The following is a 17,304-nucleotide window of genomic DNA, read 5'->3' as shown; positions in this document are numbered from 1 at the left end:
ACATCAGAGTTCAACAAAGCTAATGTAGAAGCTGTTCAAAGTAAAACCAATTAATGATTTGAAAGTGTTTGTTGTGAGAAGTAATAGGGCTAGCTCTCTGGGTGAGCAGAACATTTTGCCAAATTATGTATTGAACTTCAAAAAATTGCAGAAACTCAGTTATTTTTTAATAAAATGTCAACTATTACATGGAATTATTTAGCCAAATTAAAAAAAAATCGCTATTGGCCAGAGCTAGCCCAGAGTAATAATATTCTTAAGATAAATTATAATCAAAAATTGATTGGTTGAGTTCTACTAATGTGATGAGCGATTATATAAATCCATAATTGATTGTATTGAAAATGTTTCATTGGTGGAATTGATATACTGTAAATATGCTGGGGTTTGTGCTTTTTTGGACTAATAAAACCCCAGATATTCAGTGGGTACTAAAAGTAAACTTATTAATTTTTAAGGATCTATCCCAATAAGTTTGACAATAGGTGCATGGTTCTGATAATTCAAATTCTTCTTACATTCATACAGTTCTATCTGACTTTACATGTTTTTTTCACAGTTGTATGCTAACAATGTTTCTGTGTTGACTAGGTTACGAGGTGCTAGCTGGCAACAGGCATGCAGTCTACAGAGTTGAAGAGTTTCCTGGTCTTGGGTTTCTGCTCAGTCTGAAATACTTGAAATCTGTCCTGGCTTCCTCGCTTGACAAATGCTGCAATACAAGGTACGGCTCTTCGTGAATAACTTTAAGACTGCAGTCTTGAATCACCATATTTTAACATTATTACATATTACTAAAACAAAATTAAAACAGAACTACTGCTTTTATAAATGTGTGTGTTATTTGCTATCAATGGGAATTGTCAGCTGCTTTTTTTGTAGAACAAAAGCTGCATTCACACAAGCATTTTTAACTGGGGCTAAATGTATTCCAGGACAAAATTTCGCTCTCTTCAAGCATTCACACTGACAATTTTCATGGTCTAAACTAGCATGGGCCCATTTAGCCCAGACCAGTTTATTGACTTTGAAAAGGAATTTGATAGCATACACAGGGAAAGTCTATGGCAAATATTGAGAGCATACGGGATTCCAATTGAGATTGTTAATATCATTTGAAACTTCTATTCAAATTTCACATACAGCTTTGACCTTAGTGACAAGTTTTTTTGTGTGAAAACCGGAGTCAGACAGGGGTGTGTAATGTCGGCCATCCTCTTCAACATTATCATTGACTGGGTACTACGACGTACAACAGAAGACAAACCAAGAGGTAGCAGATGGATGCTCTTCTCCACTCTAGAGGACCTTGATTTTGCAGATGACCTTGCTCTCTTGTCGCACTCTCATTGTCATATACAAGAAAAGATAACAAGGCTCAACACTTTCAGCCAACAAGTTGGACTAAAAATTAGCCAAAACAAAACAAAAGTGATGACTGTGAGCATCCCAAGTCCATTAGCAGTAGCGTCATTAGCCAGGATGAAGGTGCAAGCATAAACATTCAGAGCAGATTGAATAAGGCCAGAGATGTTTTCATGAGCTTGAAAGCAGTATGGAAATCAGCACAATATAGTACATGTATGAAGCTAACAGTCTACCAGATCTATGGATCAGAGTGCTGGTGTATGACAGAGAAAGACATGTCTAGGCTATCTTCCTTCCACACAACCAGTCTCTGGAGAATCCTAAGGATATTCTGGCCCAGAAAAATCTCCTGTGAGCAAGTACTGGAAGAGACCAATCAGGAAAGCATGAGAACCATCATCACCAGAAGATGGTGGAAGTGGATTGGCCACGTGCTCCGAAAAGAAGACACATTTATCACCAGAACTGCAGTGCGCTGGACCCCTGAAGGGAAAAGAAAAAGAGGACGTCTGAAAACAACATGGCGCCAAACTGGAAATAGAGATGAAGGAGACAGGACACAGTTGGGGCACCATCGAGAGATTGGCAAGGGATAGACCGGCATGGAGGAACTTCGTCGCTGGCCTAAATGCCACTAGGCATGACAGGAAATGATGATGATGATGATGATGAGTTTGGTCCTACCAAAAATATTGATGCAGTCAGTCCAGATATCACTGTGTGAATGCTTCTCGATTCCTGGGCTGAGCTAAGGCATAATCGAGTGGTAAAAGTTTAGTAGTATTGAAATGCAAAGTCTCTCCCGGTGCCCCAGTGTTTGATATTTTCCTACATGTACATGTTTACCAGATTTGTTAAAGATTGGTACATTTAAACTACCCATTATAAAGAAAACCTACTTTATGCTTAATGAAAATCAAATGTTATTTTCTCAAGATGGCTGCCATCCCACATCCAGCCTTCAAAAGCTCATAACTTCCACTTTTTTAAGAGTAGAAAATCATTTAAGTGTCAAAATAAAGAACAAAATCTGCAGATTTTAGAAATGTAAAATATCACAAAAGTGCCAAAATTCAAGTTAAAACTCATTTCATGAGAACAAGTCACAAATGATAAAAATTCACTCCTGAATGCAGATTTTAACATTATTTCTGTGTTTCAGCAAAACTTGGTTCACTAAAAGGCATATTTTAGTAATACATTTGATAAACACAAATTTAAAAGATCACACTGCATACAAAAATGCTGATTTATTTTTAAATTAGTTTTTCTCATGCACTGATTAAACAAAAGAAGTTTTTATTTATTTTGACTGTCATACCCCAGTGAAAGCTATCAATGCTTAGTTAAATGTGCTAATGTCCCCCACATTTGTGCAAGGCACTACAGAACAAGGTGCTAACACTGTATTCCTAGCATGTGTGAACAGAAACAACTCAAACACTTAGGAGATAACCATATGGAGTTTTTAGATTTGCGGGTGTTACTGTCTATTTGATCCTGGAAATGTCATTTGTGACTGAAGGCGTTAGCCTGAGGTAAAAAATAAAACATTTGTGGGCATCAAATAGACAGTAACGCTCACAAATCTAAAAACTCCATATGGTTATGTCCATTGTAAACTGAATCGTTTTTCTACAAATCTAACTGTATATTTGGCATTTCTTGAACAAAATATCTGGCTACAATCTAACTGTAGACCCTTGAATCATCAACTTCGCCTGTTCCAGTTGCTAATGACGTCACTTTCTAATGATGTCATTAGCTTTCCAGGTGTTACTTTCATTTGATCCTGGAAAAAGAATGTAATTAACCAATCACAATACAGAACGCACTCCAGTCAGTTTACAATGTTGGTTTCAGTTGTTAAGAATGCTTCATATTTTGTTTTAAAGATACAGTCCTGAGTGTGTTGCCATTGTTAAGATATTGCCAACTAACAAAAACATTTTAATGACTAAAAGTTTTTAATAAATACATTTTCCTGCATAAAAATATCAGTGACTGCTTATTTCGTAATATTAAGTGTGTTTCTAATTATCCTAGTGTTTGTCCTAGTAGGGCTTCTAGAATGGTTATAAAATCCACTAGCCATGGGGTCAGTGATTTTACAAATATACTAGCCACGATTAGAAATTCACTAGCCCTACTTTACTTTAAGTTTATACAATTTTACTAAATAATAGTAATAATCAGATATGTCACCTAAAGAGGGAGATAGACCTTAAAAACACTAACATTGGGGATTTGGGGTGGGGGCAGGATATTCATATTTACAAAATAGCAGGCCGTCAAGTCTCCTACTTTTTCCTATTTATTCCTATTTTTTTGATGAGTTCCTATTTACCCCTCTTTTTGATGAAAATTCCTATTTTTTCCCTTTTTTTTGGCACTTTTGACCAGTTTCATATCTTTTTCTTTTTTTCCTTTTTCTTTTTCTTTAGCGACACCATATTTTTTCTCTTCACACCATTTGCTCCAGATGACTTGCTATGAGGCATATTGTGATATCTGTGACATAGTCACTTTGAGCTACATACTAATTATTTCTTTAGTTCATTATCTGCAGGTAATGGTGCTTTCGAGTTAGCTTGCATGCAGTTGCTCCAGTGAAGCCTGATAAATGCTCAGGTGGATAGTTGTGTTACCTTGTATGATGGTTAACTATGTATTGAGCTACATACTAATCATTTCTTGTTTTAAACATGTATAGGTTCCTATTTTCTTCCTATTTTGTGGGCAAAATTCCTATTTTAACCCTATTTTCAGGCAATAAAAATTCCTGTTTTCCTATTTTTTTGACCCACCGCCTCACTTGACGGCCTGAAATAGACTTAACTGCAACATTTGACCAAAAAATTTCACTAGCCGTCGGGCATGGCAATAGTAGTTATTTACTAGCCCAACATTGAATATCACTAGCCATGGGAGTGGGGCTACCATAATCTAGAAACCCTGTACTAGGTTAAACTTCAATTTATTATCTAATATATAATAATTATATTTTTGTATGTATAAAATTATTGGGAGATGAAATCATATTGGACTACTTACAAATATTAGGTTGACCAGAAACACAATGAATATACAGATACTGATGTCCTAAACAAGAAACCAAATTCTGATTTAGTCAATTAGTCTGGTAGTGGCAGTCCTCTTGAGCAGTGCGGGAAAGGTGTATTGTCCAGTAAAGAAGCTCTTTGGGATTGGCTGTCCTCCTACAGTTACTATAGACAGGGCACTAGATAGAGATTCATGGCATCAAATACTATGTTCCCAAAGATGGACGGACAATTCGACCGTGGACTTTTTGGCCCGGATGTATCGGCCGCTGACATTTCGGCCAACATATATTGACAGGGTAGATGTTTCGGCCTAATAAATTAATAAATTAAATTAATTAATAATAAATTAATTTAATTAATTAATTAATTAATTACATAAATAAGTAAAATAAATAAATAAATAAATAAAATAAAATAATGCCCATTCGACTCTGCAATGTTCATAGGTATGTTCTTGATCACGGACAGCAGTTTTGTCATTCATATTCAGTATGCAATTTTAGTCATTAGAATATTTTATGAGTCATAAACATCTTACAATGGCAACAAACTCCGGACAGTCTCTTTAACTTTGTTATTTCTTGTTCATGACATAATTATTTTCTATAGACATATAATAGTATGTGAGACCATTGGGCTATTTCTCGTTGCAGCCAGTGCACCATAACTGGTATAACAAAGACCATGGTACATGTGTATGTGCTATCCTGTCTGTGGGATGGTGCATATAAAAGATCCCTTGTTATTAATTTAAAAAATATAGCAGGTTTCCTCTCTAAGCCTATATGTCAAAATTACCAAATGTTTGACATCCAATAGCCGATGATTAATAAATCAATGTGCTCTAGTGGTGTCGTTAAACAAAACAAAAGTATATTTTAAAATAGTACTTTCATTCTGACAGATGTTTTACTGTGTGTGTTGGCATTTGTTTCAATGTTATTTGTACTTTTTTTTTAATGTTTTATTCTTAGTGGTTTTATTGGTTGCATCAAGTTACATAATTATTGCATTGATAACTCGGTCACATTTTTTTCGCATTAATAACTTGTTAGCATTTATTTAATGATTTACAGTATCCGGTTTTTTTGCTGATGTGATATTTATTATATTTTAGGTATACAAAAAGTTTAATGTTGATTATCTGTAACATTAGCTTTGACATTGAATTTGAGAAACAATAAAAAAAAATAACTTTAAAAAAGAAATAAAATCAGTTAATCATAATCTTCATGATATTATTTTTTCATCAAGTTGTTTTTGTGTGCTTTCTAGACTGTTCTTTTTATGTATATTATTAGCTTTTTATCTAAGTGATTAACAATTTTTGTGTGACTTAATATTTTTTTGTCTGCATATCAGGTGAAAGAATCAAGTGAATTCTTGAAATATCACCTGACAGTTGTTTTACACTGATTATTTTCATTAGAGATATAACAATACAACAGCGTACTAAGTAACTTAAAATACAAATTAATTTCTCTCACGTTTGCTTTTGCATGGGCTGTTTAAAGTTTCACTTCCATGTATTGTGAAATAATGGATTTTTTGCCAAGGCAGATAAATGACTAATAAAACCAAACAATAAGAGAGAAGAAAAGAACTGTAATGTCCTGTATTCATTTCCTATACTTCTGATGTGCATTGTCACTATAGGACTTTAACAGTGTGTATTTTTTGCTGGAGTTTGTATTGTTTGCCTGAAGTATAATGGTTTTAGGTGTACTTTAATTAATGTGGCAAGGAATTCAATATCTTAATGGCATAATCTGTCTGATAGATGTCAGACTTGTTGTTACACCATTTACAGGTTTTTCAAAGGAAACTTGAGTGTTTTTGATACTTGAGTTTTTATAAGAATATACTGTAAAGAGGTTTTTCAAAGGAAAATTTAGAGTTTTTGATGCTTGAGTTTTTATAATAATATATAGAGTTTTTGCAAAAGAACATTGAGAGTTTTTGATACCATGAAATGACAGACTGTACATAAAGAGTTGTTGATGATCATACAGTGTTATTGATATCCTGCAGATCGTGGCATGGCTGGGACCTAGGTGACCAGATGAAGGCTGAGATCCTTATTCCTGATATCTCTAGAGTGTTCCGACAGCGCTACCAGGGAACTGACGGTGATGAGGACTTAATTCAGCAGCTCTTTCACAAACCACGGGCCACCAATCTGTAAGATACTGTTTTCTATAAAACTAGCTGAATTTGACTAATTTCACTAACCAAAGGCCACCAATCTGTAAGATACTATTTTCTATAGAACTAGCTGAATTTGAGTAATTTTACAAACCAAAGGCCACCAATCTGTAAGATACTGTTTTCTATAGAACTAACTGAATTTGAGTAATTTCACTAACCAAAGGCCACCAATCTGTAAGATACTGTTTTCTATAGAACTAGCTGAATTTGAGTAATTTCACTAACCAAATGCCACCAATCTGTAAGATACTGTTTGCTATAGAACTAGCTGAATTTGACTGATTTAACTAACCAAAGGCCACCAATCTGTAAGATACTGTTTTCTATAGAACTAGCTGAATTTGACTGATTTAACTAACCAAAGGCCACCAATCTGTAAGATACTGTTTTCTATAGAACTAGCTGAATTTGAGTCATTTCACTAACCAAAGACCACCATTCTGTAAGATACTGTTTACTGTAGAACTAGCTGAATTTGATTAATTTCACAAACCACGGGCCATCAATCTGTAACATTTTGTTTGCTATGGAACTAGCAGCATTTTAGTAATTTCACTAACCAAATGCCACCAATCTGTAAGATTTTGTTTGCTATAGAACTAGCAGCATTTTAGTAATTTCACTAACCAAAGGCCACCAATCTGTAAGATACTGTTTTCTATAGAACTAGCTGAATTTGACTAATTTCACTAACCAAAGGCCACCAATCTGTAAGATACTGTTTACTATAGAAATAGCTGAATTTGATTAAATTCACAAACTATGGACCACCAATCTGTAAGATCCTCTTTACTATAGAACTAGCTGAATTTTATTAGTTTCATAAATCTCACTGGGCACCAATATGTAAGATACTGTTTACTACAGAACAAGCTGAATTTGATGTAATAAAGCAACAATAACAGAGTTACATGTATGTTAGTGTTTGTTTTCTTACAAATTATCAGTGTGTACGATACTATTTATAGTAGATATAAGGTTAATTAGAAGTTAAATTAGTGATAATGTAATAATGTTACGAGAGTTTTTTTACAAACTATTGGCTACATACTGTTTACAGTAAGAGTAAGCTTAATTTAAAGTTAAAATAATTACATAACAGTAAAAATGTTAACTTAATTTGTTCTTCGTGTTCTTTAATTTGCTTTAAAATATCATGTTTTCGAATACTTGGACAGCTGTATAAATAGCATTGTATGTAGAACTTTACACACAAAAACATATGCTTTCAAACATCAATTTTATACACAATTTGTCACACGCACAATAAAGAAATGACATCAACAAACATTGCAGTTTGACAGCAGGAAGTTGTACAAGATCTAATAATTGTTTTTAATAAAAATTTCCTTATTTAAATATGGCAATTAAATTATTGAAAATAATGCAATTAAAATCATTTGTCAACTTATATTAGATAGCTACCAGCATATAAAAAAAATTGCATTACAGTTTTGCTTAATCTACACATGCACTTGATGTACCATCTGCCTTTTTAAAAATATATCCACTTGAATATGTTATGTGTATCAAACATATCTGTGGTGTGTTGGAAAAATTTACAATGCTTAAACACTTGTTTTTAAAAAAACAGACTTCGTAAATGATGTATGAGCATGTATGACAGTGAGATACTGTACGTTTCTCTTTTTCATTAAAAAAAAAAGAGAAAAAATAATTAATTTGTGGAAATAAAAATGTTTCGTCTGTTCTATAAATATATACTGACGTCCAAAAGAAACTATACCAAGACTCTGAGAGACTACTGAAGAAAAATCAAAACATGTTGCATGTTCAAGATATATATTCATGAGAGTGGTGTTTTGGCATGTTGTGAACAAAATTTCATTCAATAAAAGCTTAAAATGTTCAAGAAACTGTGCTACAAAGACACATGGGGTCAAACTGAGATGATTCACAAACACAACAGCTTTTCAACAACAGTATGTTAAGTGTCTGCAAAGTCACTAAACATTGGATTAATAGCGAGTATGTCCACCTTGTGCATCAATGCATGCCACAACACGTCGCTGCATTGATGACGTCAAGCACTGGATGACGTTAGCGGGAATCCGTTGCCATTCGTCAATTAAAGCTCTTTCTATGTCCTGACGGTTGGCTGGTGGTACTGGTCTTCTTCTGATTTGTCTGTCAAGATGATTCCACAAATGTTCGATGGGGTTCATATCAGGAGAACATGCAGGCCATGGCAAAAGATGAATGTTCATGTTGTTGAGTAAGTCCTGTGTTATCCTTGCAGTATGGGGTCTAGCGTTGTCATGCTGGAAGAGTATACCGCGTGGCTGCTGTTGAATAAATGGCAACAGAACGGGTCGAAAAAACTTCATCTCGATACCTCTATGCATTAAGGTTACCTTGAATAATAACAAGCCTCATTTTCAAGTCCCCACAGATTCCTCAAACGCTTGAACTTCCTGGACACAGTTCTGCACTACACGTTCTCCATGATGTCTGTATACACGCTGTCGACCATCAGCTCTAAACAGGCAAAACCTGCTCTCATCACTGAATACAACTTGTCGCCAGTCTCGCACTTGATGCCTCCTGACCCATATCAATCTGTAATGTCGGTGTTGTTGCGTTAATGTAACTCCACAGTAGGGTCGACGTGCTCGAATACCATGTTCCCGTAATCGTCTTGACACTGTCTGTCGACTAACACAATGTCCTAATGCTGTTGATGCCGATGTAGTCACGGGGAGGAAGCGATTTCGGAAATGAAGAATGCGCAAGTAACGGTCTTGAATGGGCGTGGTCATGCGGTCTTTCACTCCTAGCCCTGTCCATTGTCTGCCCTGTCTGCCAAAAATGTTCCATCAACCTGGTTATGGTAGCACGGGTACAAGCGAATGTTCTTGCAATGTGGTCATACGTGGCTCCCAGCTGGGCCATACCAATGGCTCTCTCTCTCTTTTTGCTGCTGACAAACGAGGTATTTCTTGTGTGCTTTCGGGTACTGTGTTACTAACATGCAGTTTCAAGAGATTTTTATACCAGTTTAGCACGTGTATTTTGTTATATGGGTGCAGATGTCGTTATAGCAATATGCACGTTTTTTATGAAAATTGACACTTTCACCGGCTTTAGGTAATTGGATACATTTGGTTGTACTTGGGCGACATTTCCATAATCCAAATTATAAAGGAATTGAAATACCTTTTTTTGGGTATACTTTCTTTTGGACGTCAGTATAGGTAAAGTTTTTGTACTAACACTTGTGTTTTAAAAAAACAGGATTCGTAAATGATGTATGAAAATGTATGACAGTGAAACACTGTATGTTTATCTTTTTCATTACAAAAAAAAAAAAAAAAAAAAAAATTCATGTGTGGAAATAAAAACGTTTCATCTGTTCTATAAAAATAGAGCTCGAACTTAAGAATTTATCACCCACGGCAATTAAAAAACCAAATTGCCATCGGTGAAATATTGAATGCGCAAGTAACCGATGGCAATTTTGAGTATGCCGATGGCAATGTTTTTAAACTGACTTTTGCAGCAATTAAACTTAACTGAAAGGTTATTTTTCTGTATATACATGTAGTCAGATTTCTTCAGTTTATGTCAATAAACTTCAATAAATAAGAATTTATTATAAATGGAATCATGGACTACTAGCATAAGCTAACACTTAACCTGGTGTTTCTGAGACAAGTTGCCCAAGTTTTCGGTGAATACGACATAAAAATTGTTCTATGGATGACATTAAATTGTATACAGTGTTTTCGCTGGGTGAAAATTAAAGGAGGATGATCACCCCACCCCACCATTTAAAAAAAAAAAAAAAAAAAAATGAAAAGCAAAAAAAGGCACGTTTGGTTACCATATATCGTTGTATGTTGGTCGACTTTGTGCAAATACCTATCCCTTATTTTGCCCCTCAGTATCTAGTACTGAAAAGTTGGTACGATGTACAATCTGCCTTATTTTTTTTTCTTTAAAACGTAGTTCAGTTAAAATGGAGTGTCCATCTGACATTCACAGGTATTCGTTTCGCTAAACTGATAAAAGTTTTAATATTATTATTTTAATAAAGATTTTAAGATACCTGAAAAATAATAAAGAAAATTTTTCTGTTCTTTTTCTTTCCCATCTTCATCGAGTGAATCGATTGCATTGATATTGCCAGCTGACAAAAGGCGGTGTATATACTATTTAGCACCCAAGATAAATGATTTTAATAATGCACACGACCACTTATGTTTTTTATAAGTGGTGATATCCAACCCCCCCCCCCCCCCCAAAGAAAAACCCAATTAATTTTTTTTAAACATTTCTACAATTTTATCAGGAATTGCTGAATAAACAAATGACAGTAAGTAAAAATCATCAGTTATGACCAATTAAATCAGCAATTGAGGGTAACATATCAGACACGAGTTAGTGGACACAAAAGACAGAATTACCGTTCTGATCATGTGACAAATAATTAATTTGGCGCCAAATAAGTCGATTTTTTTCAGTCGGAGATTGCCAAAACGATAAAAATAAAAATGTTTTCATTGCTAATATAAAATATAACTATTATTGTGTGTATCAAACATACAAATGGATACTAGTATGGGATACAACAGCTAGAGGCTGTTAAAAAATAGTGTTAAGTTACGTTACCATAACTGCCGTAAGCTACTGAAATTTTTGTTGTCAATTGTGCTTTTGTACATGATGTGGCTTGTTTCCTTTGATGTCCAGTGTGCAGACTGGTCGATGTTTTTCAGTGTGAAAAAAAAAGTGCATTTTGAAATAGCGGAGCTGAGTGCTGTAAATTATAACAGGATGCTGAAAAATAAAGAGGGGCGTAGAAAACCAAATGGACTGCCAAACGTGAAAAGGGGCGGCATAATGCAAAAGCGAGGAGACAAAATGCAGTGAGAACATATATTATACAACACAGGACACACGCATGACTAAATATAGTTCCATCGCGTGGTACTAACTAAACGTCCATTAACTCCAACAATGACCCAAACGTCCGTGTTAAATACTGGCAGATAAGGTTCATACGCGTTTATACATTTTGCCGTCGGTGATTGAGCTTTACTGACAGCAGTAATTTTTATCCAGCGGCACAAAAGTGCCATTGGCGATGCCCCCGACCGACGGAAGTTTATATGTCACCTTGCCGCCGCTAAGTTCGAGCCCTGTTTGTGTACTCATGTATGAATATTTTTCTGAATCTAACAGTGAGCCGTCAGTAAAGCTAGAAGGCCTGAACAACCTGACAGCAGAACTTTACGAGGAATACTTAAACCTGGCTCTGGCTAACAGTGTCAGCTTCCCCACCAGTGACCTGAGGCAGTGCTTGCAATACAACAAAGCCTTCAAACCAGAGCTTCCCAACGAATCCAGGTAATAATATAGCAACACACCACACCACCATTAACTATAGTCATAATTGTATGATACACTGGTAGGAGGGAAGGGAGGCAACTGCCCCCCCCCCCCGCCCCCCCCCCAGTGCTGGAGGAAAACCTAAAATTCGGTCAAAAAATATAGAAATCTTCAAGCAAAATGTGCTAACCTGAGACCTTTTTACCAATTATTTTCATCATTCTACCCTCAAAATGAGTTGTAATCTGTGTAAAAATGCGTAGTGATTTGGTTTTTGCAACCCTACAATGTATGTAGCTGTTTGGTGGTAATGTTAATATGAATAAGTGTTGTTATCCAGATTTAGGGCATTTTCATTTAATTTGGGTAAAAGCCAGCCTGCCCCCTTACAATAATGGGAGCCCGTACGCCTGTGACTATATTTATACTTCAACCACTGTTTGTTTAACAGATTATAATAACTGAGTAAAGCAAATTATTACCCATATTGGCAGACAGAAGTGGGGAAAGAAAAACATTTCTTTTCCTGGAAATGGTTTGACGTCATAATAAGTACTTCACTATAGGCGGTTAATAAAGTGCAAGAAACGTTTCCATGGTGGCAGTCATGTCAACAACTAACTTACGTTATCAGAGATACATACGTCACAGCTATGATGCTATGCTGTCTCTTGTTTTCAACTTGCAAACATATTTTCAACAGTATGGTTTGAAAATCTTTATAAAATGATAAAGATTGATAATGGGTAATAAATAGAATATCCATCTCACTACTTGGCAATACCGTGTATTTTTGTCCTTCCCTCACCAACATCAGTCCACTAGTACAAGATAAACAGTATTGCCGAGTAGTCTCTAAGTCATACCCTACTACTAGCAAGATAGAACTCGTGAAGTAAGGTACACATGGATGTCTCATCCACAGATTTGTCACAAAACTGTTTACTTGACCTAGCTAATTGTACAATGTAGCTAAAATGAACACGAATGATACTATAGGTTTTCTCTCTTGATTTTAGGTAAATTGCAGGCTAAAAATAATCGAATAAAATATCAGCTTAATCCTGGTCATACCCTAGTTTTTAAACACGAAGGCATATTTTTCACTATTAGAGCAGTTTATGATCACTGAAATCAAGATTACTTATATTTCATTGTTTAGATTATCCATTTCTCTACATCCGAATTGTTTCTGGTCATCCTGATGTTTCTAATACCACAAAATGCATTTTTCATATTTTTAAAAACGCATGTGCGTCTGATAAGTAACGGTTATGTAGTCGCATTTTAGTCTATTTTTAAGGGTATTTCAACGTCACAGACTCTTATTTCAGTCTGTTGTATACAAATTTGTTACAGGTTTGTAAATTAACCAAAGTAAGTGTCCATTTTTATGGGTTGAAACTAGGGTCTAGGTGAAAAATATGCCTTAGTGTTTAAAAACTAGGGTATGTCCCTTTAAGAGTAAGTTATTGACTTTCTGGTTTTATATAATATGTAGTTGCAGTTTTTCCAATGTAAAATATGCATGTTATAAAGTTATGTTTTGTGTTTTGACAGGCATGTGTTTGTCGTGTACTACGAACAGGAGAACCCAGAAGACTACGAATTACTGAGGAAACTCTGTCATTGTTTTGGCTTGTTCTCTGTTAAAAACCACAAACCAAAGAATCTTCACAACGGATTACTAAGGTACATTGTTTGTGTGATCAAATCAGATAGAAATATCTCAGCTTATATATACATGTATATAAAGTGAACCTCAGAACTGTTCCAAGATTGTCCACATAGGTGGCACCATATTTATTATTTTATGACTGTGGTTATGTTTTTGTCTAACAGGGGCTGCAGAATAGTGGGTGGGTGTCAGCGGTGTCATGCCCTCCCACTTTTTCCTGATACTGTGTTCAGAAGGCTAGAGATGCCATTAAATTAAAATATCACCTGAAATTAACATTTTCAAGGGGAAACATGCCTCTGAATCCTCCATCACATGTTCAGGCACTCAAATACATGTATTTTCATCCTCAAAAACATCAAACTGACTGTGCCTCTCCTCACACTTTCAAATACTCTCAACGGGCACCTGTTACGCATAATATGTCTTAAATAAAATTTAGGGTATCAAAATGGTTTCTACCAGAACACCCTCTGCAATTTCCCTCTAGCAATTAAATTAAAACTCATTCATTTGTTTTGCAGGTTTTTCTATCATGGCCTCAATGTGTTTCTGGTGGGCTCAGCCACCGAGTATTACCAACACAAACCGTCTCTGGTGACTGGCCTGAAGAAGAATCTCATCTCTCCAATCTAGTCTCTTGTGATGATTTTATTAAAGTTAATAATTTACAGCCGTGTGGTACTGCAGTTATATTTATATTTATTAGTATAGAGCAGTATTTGTGACTTGTGTCACTACACTGGATCAGCCACCGAGTATTACCAACACAAACCGTCTCTGGTGACTGGCCTGAAGAAGAATCACATCTCTCCAATCTAGTCTCTTGTGATGATTTTATTAAAGTTAATAATTTACAGCCGTGTGATACTGCAGTTATATTTATATTTATTAGTATAGAGCAGTATTTGTGACTTGTGTCACTACACTGGATCAGCCACCGAGTATTACCAACACAAACCGTCTCTGGTGACTGGCCTGAAGAAGAATCACATCTCTCCAATCTAGTCTCTTGTGATGATTTTATTAAAGTTAATAATTTACAGCCGTGTGATACTGCAGTTATATTTATATTTATTAGTATAGAGCAGTATTTGTGACTTGTGTCACTACACTGGATCATTATATCTTATTACACATATGGGCAGTGAGATGCAGGTGAATATATTTTCTATCTTTCTCTAGGGAAAGGTAGAAGCTATCTTTCCCCGCTGATGTCATGACGTTAGTTTGGTGATATCATCGGTTTCCTTGACTGTCAAGTCTCTCGTTGATGAGATTTTACAAACTTTGCTTTTCTTTCGTGATGTCATCAGTTTCCTCAGACTTTCACGTCTTGTATATTATATAGTTTGTATCATGTAAGAAGTTTATAGTTTAAGTTTCTAAATTATTTACACTATGGGTAATAAATACAATATCCCACTTGATACTCGGAATTACGGATTATCTATCCCTCATGAAATTAATGTCAGTTACTCGCTAAAGCTTGTAATTGACAACATTAATTTCACTCGGGACAGATAATCCGTAATTCCTCGTAACTCGTAAGTTATTCTCTATATATTACACCTAGTGAGTCTAGTGAAAAGACATGCAGGGCTCTCACGAGAACAACTTCTAGTTTAGCCAGTTTTCATATATATAGAATATCTTTTTGAATATCATTAAAATGTAGTTAATTTAAGAAATATTTTATTAGCCAAAGACTAAATAAATGTTGTACAGCCATGTTGTATAAAAATTAGCAATTGGCTAATTTGATAATGGACGGGGTGAGCCCTGGGCTTGAAAGTTTTTACAAAATTACAATTGTACACTAATATATATTTAATTATATTTGTGTCAGTATGGAGCAGTACTAAAGAAGGAAGGAAAGAAATGTTTTATTTAACGATGCACTCAACACATTTTACCTGTAGTTACAGTTATATGGCATCAGACATATGGTTACGGATCACACAGATACTGAGAAAGCTGCCACCAATTCATGGGCTACTCTTTTTCGATTAGCAGCAAGGTATCTTTTACATGCACCATCCCACAGATAGGATAGTACATATCACGACCTTTGTTACACCATTTGTGGAGCACTGGCTGGAACGAGAAACAGCCCAATGGGTCCACCAATGAGGATCGACCCTAGACCGACCGCGCATGAAGCGAACTCTTTACCACTGGGCTACATCGCGCCCCCAGTACTAAAGATGATTGTGTCATATATAGCGAGTGATCTACAATGGAAGACACGCATGTTATATATAGCGAGTGATCTACAATGGAAGACACACATGTTATATATAGCGAGTGATCTACAATGGAAGACACGCATGTTATATATAGCGAGTGATCTACAATGGAAGACACACATGTTATGATATAAACAGTGATGTCAATGAGTATAGTATTCTAGTTATTACAATGTGATACAATTGTTTTTGTGCATTTTGTTACACTTTCTTTTGCAAAACAGGAATTCACAACATTACGACATTAAAAATGAACTTGGCTTACCAAAATGATGTCATTTATTTAATCATTCATCACATTGTGATGTATAGAAATATTATTACACCATGTCATAAAAAGCAGTATTATTTTTGTCAATACATCAGTTGATTACATCATATTACTGCTAGCAAATATAGTCATTTACCATGTTATATTTAATAGATATATGTATTTATTGTTATAACATACATTCCGTTGCAAAGAATTGTGCAGCATTACTGATTGGAATATACTGGACATTGTCTCAAGGCTCAGTTTTATATAAAACTATTGTGTGTCTCTTGTGTCTTGTTTGGAATTCTGGGGTCAATTTCACTAATCATCGTAAGTTTACGTCTGCAGTTATATCGCGCATATGGAAAATTACATCATTACGGAAGATGGAGCATTTTAATGACCAAAAAAAAGAAGAAATATGTGTACTTAAAACTATATTTGTTGTACTATGATAGTAATAAGAATTGTGTTTTAGTCATAGATTTATGTTTACCAGGGCTTCTAGATTATGGTAGCCCTAGTCTCATGGCTAGTAAATAACTACAATTGCCATGCCAAATGGTTAATGAAAATAAAATTTTCAAATGTTGCAGTTAAGTCTATTTTGTAATTATGCATATTCTGGCCCCACCCCAACCCCCAAAGTTAGTGTTTTTAAGCTCTATCTCCCTCTTTAGGTGACATATCTGATCATTACTATAATTTAGTAAAATTGTATTAACTTAAAGTAAAGTAGGACTAGTGAATTTTTAATTCTGGCTGGTAAATGTTTTAAATCACTGATCCCATGTCTAGTTGATTTTATAAAAATTCTAGAAGCCCTGCGTTTATGTGCAAAACTAGGCTTTGATGTTTCGTGAAATTGGGCCCTGAACTGCATCCCATCTCTTCATCATAGACTAGGGTTGGATTTACACAAAATGTAACTCTGCCAGTTGAGTGTTTTGCATGATATACGTAGTGATACGCACATAGGACTAAAACAGGCTTTCTAAATTTGGCTCAACATGTCTCAATTTTTAATACAGTGAAACTCCTGTAAAGTGGACACCCTAGGCACTAAGTAAAATGTCTGGTTATAAGAGGTATCCGATTCTGAGAGGTTAAGTTACATGTAGGTATTGT

General features: G+C 35.1%; 1 protein-coding gene across 2 annotated transcripts in view; it reads left to right on the top strand.

The window, feature by feature from the left end:
• Positions 1 to 14,344, top strand: part of LOC121369095 (protein O-linked-mannose beta-1,2-N-acetylglucosaminyltransferase 1-like) — a 59,524-nt gene extending 45,180 nt beyond the window's left edge. For both annotated transcript variants that reach the window (XM_041493945.1, XM_041493946.1), the window contains exons 22-26: positions 592 to 724; positions 6,465 to 6,614; positions 11,847 to 12,011; positions 13,554 to 13,685; positions 14,196 to 14,344. In XM_041493945.1, coding sequence (XP_041349879.1) covers positions 592 to 724; positions 6,465 to 6,614; positions 11,847 to 12,011; positions 13,554 to 13,685; positions 14,196 to 14,307 — 692 coding nt within the window. In that variant the 3' untranslated portion in view covers positions 14,308 to 14,344. The remainder of the gene's footprint in view (positions 1 to 591; positions 725 to 6,464; positions 6,615 to 11,846; positions 12,012 to 13,553; positions 13,686 to 14,195) is intronic.
• The last annotated feature ends 2,960 nt before the right edge of the window (positions 14,345 to 17,304 follow it).

The sequence above is a fragment of the Gigantopelta aegis genome, chromosome 3, assembly GCF_016097555.1.
Source record: "Gigantopelta aegis isolate Gae_Host chromosome 3, Gae_host_genome, whole genome shotgun sequence".
NCBI lineage: Eukaryota > Metazoa > Mollusca > Gastropoda > Neomphalida > Peltospiridae > Gigantopelta > Gigantopelta aegis.
The sequence above is the reverse complement of the archived record's forward strand: the minus strand, read 5'-3'. Positions and strand labels throughout refer to the sequence as shown.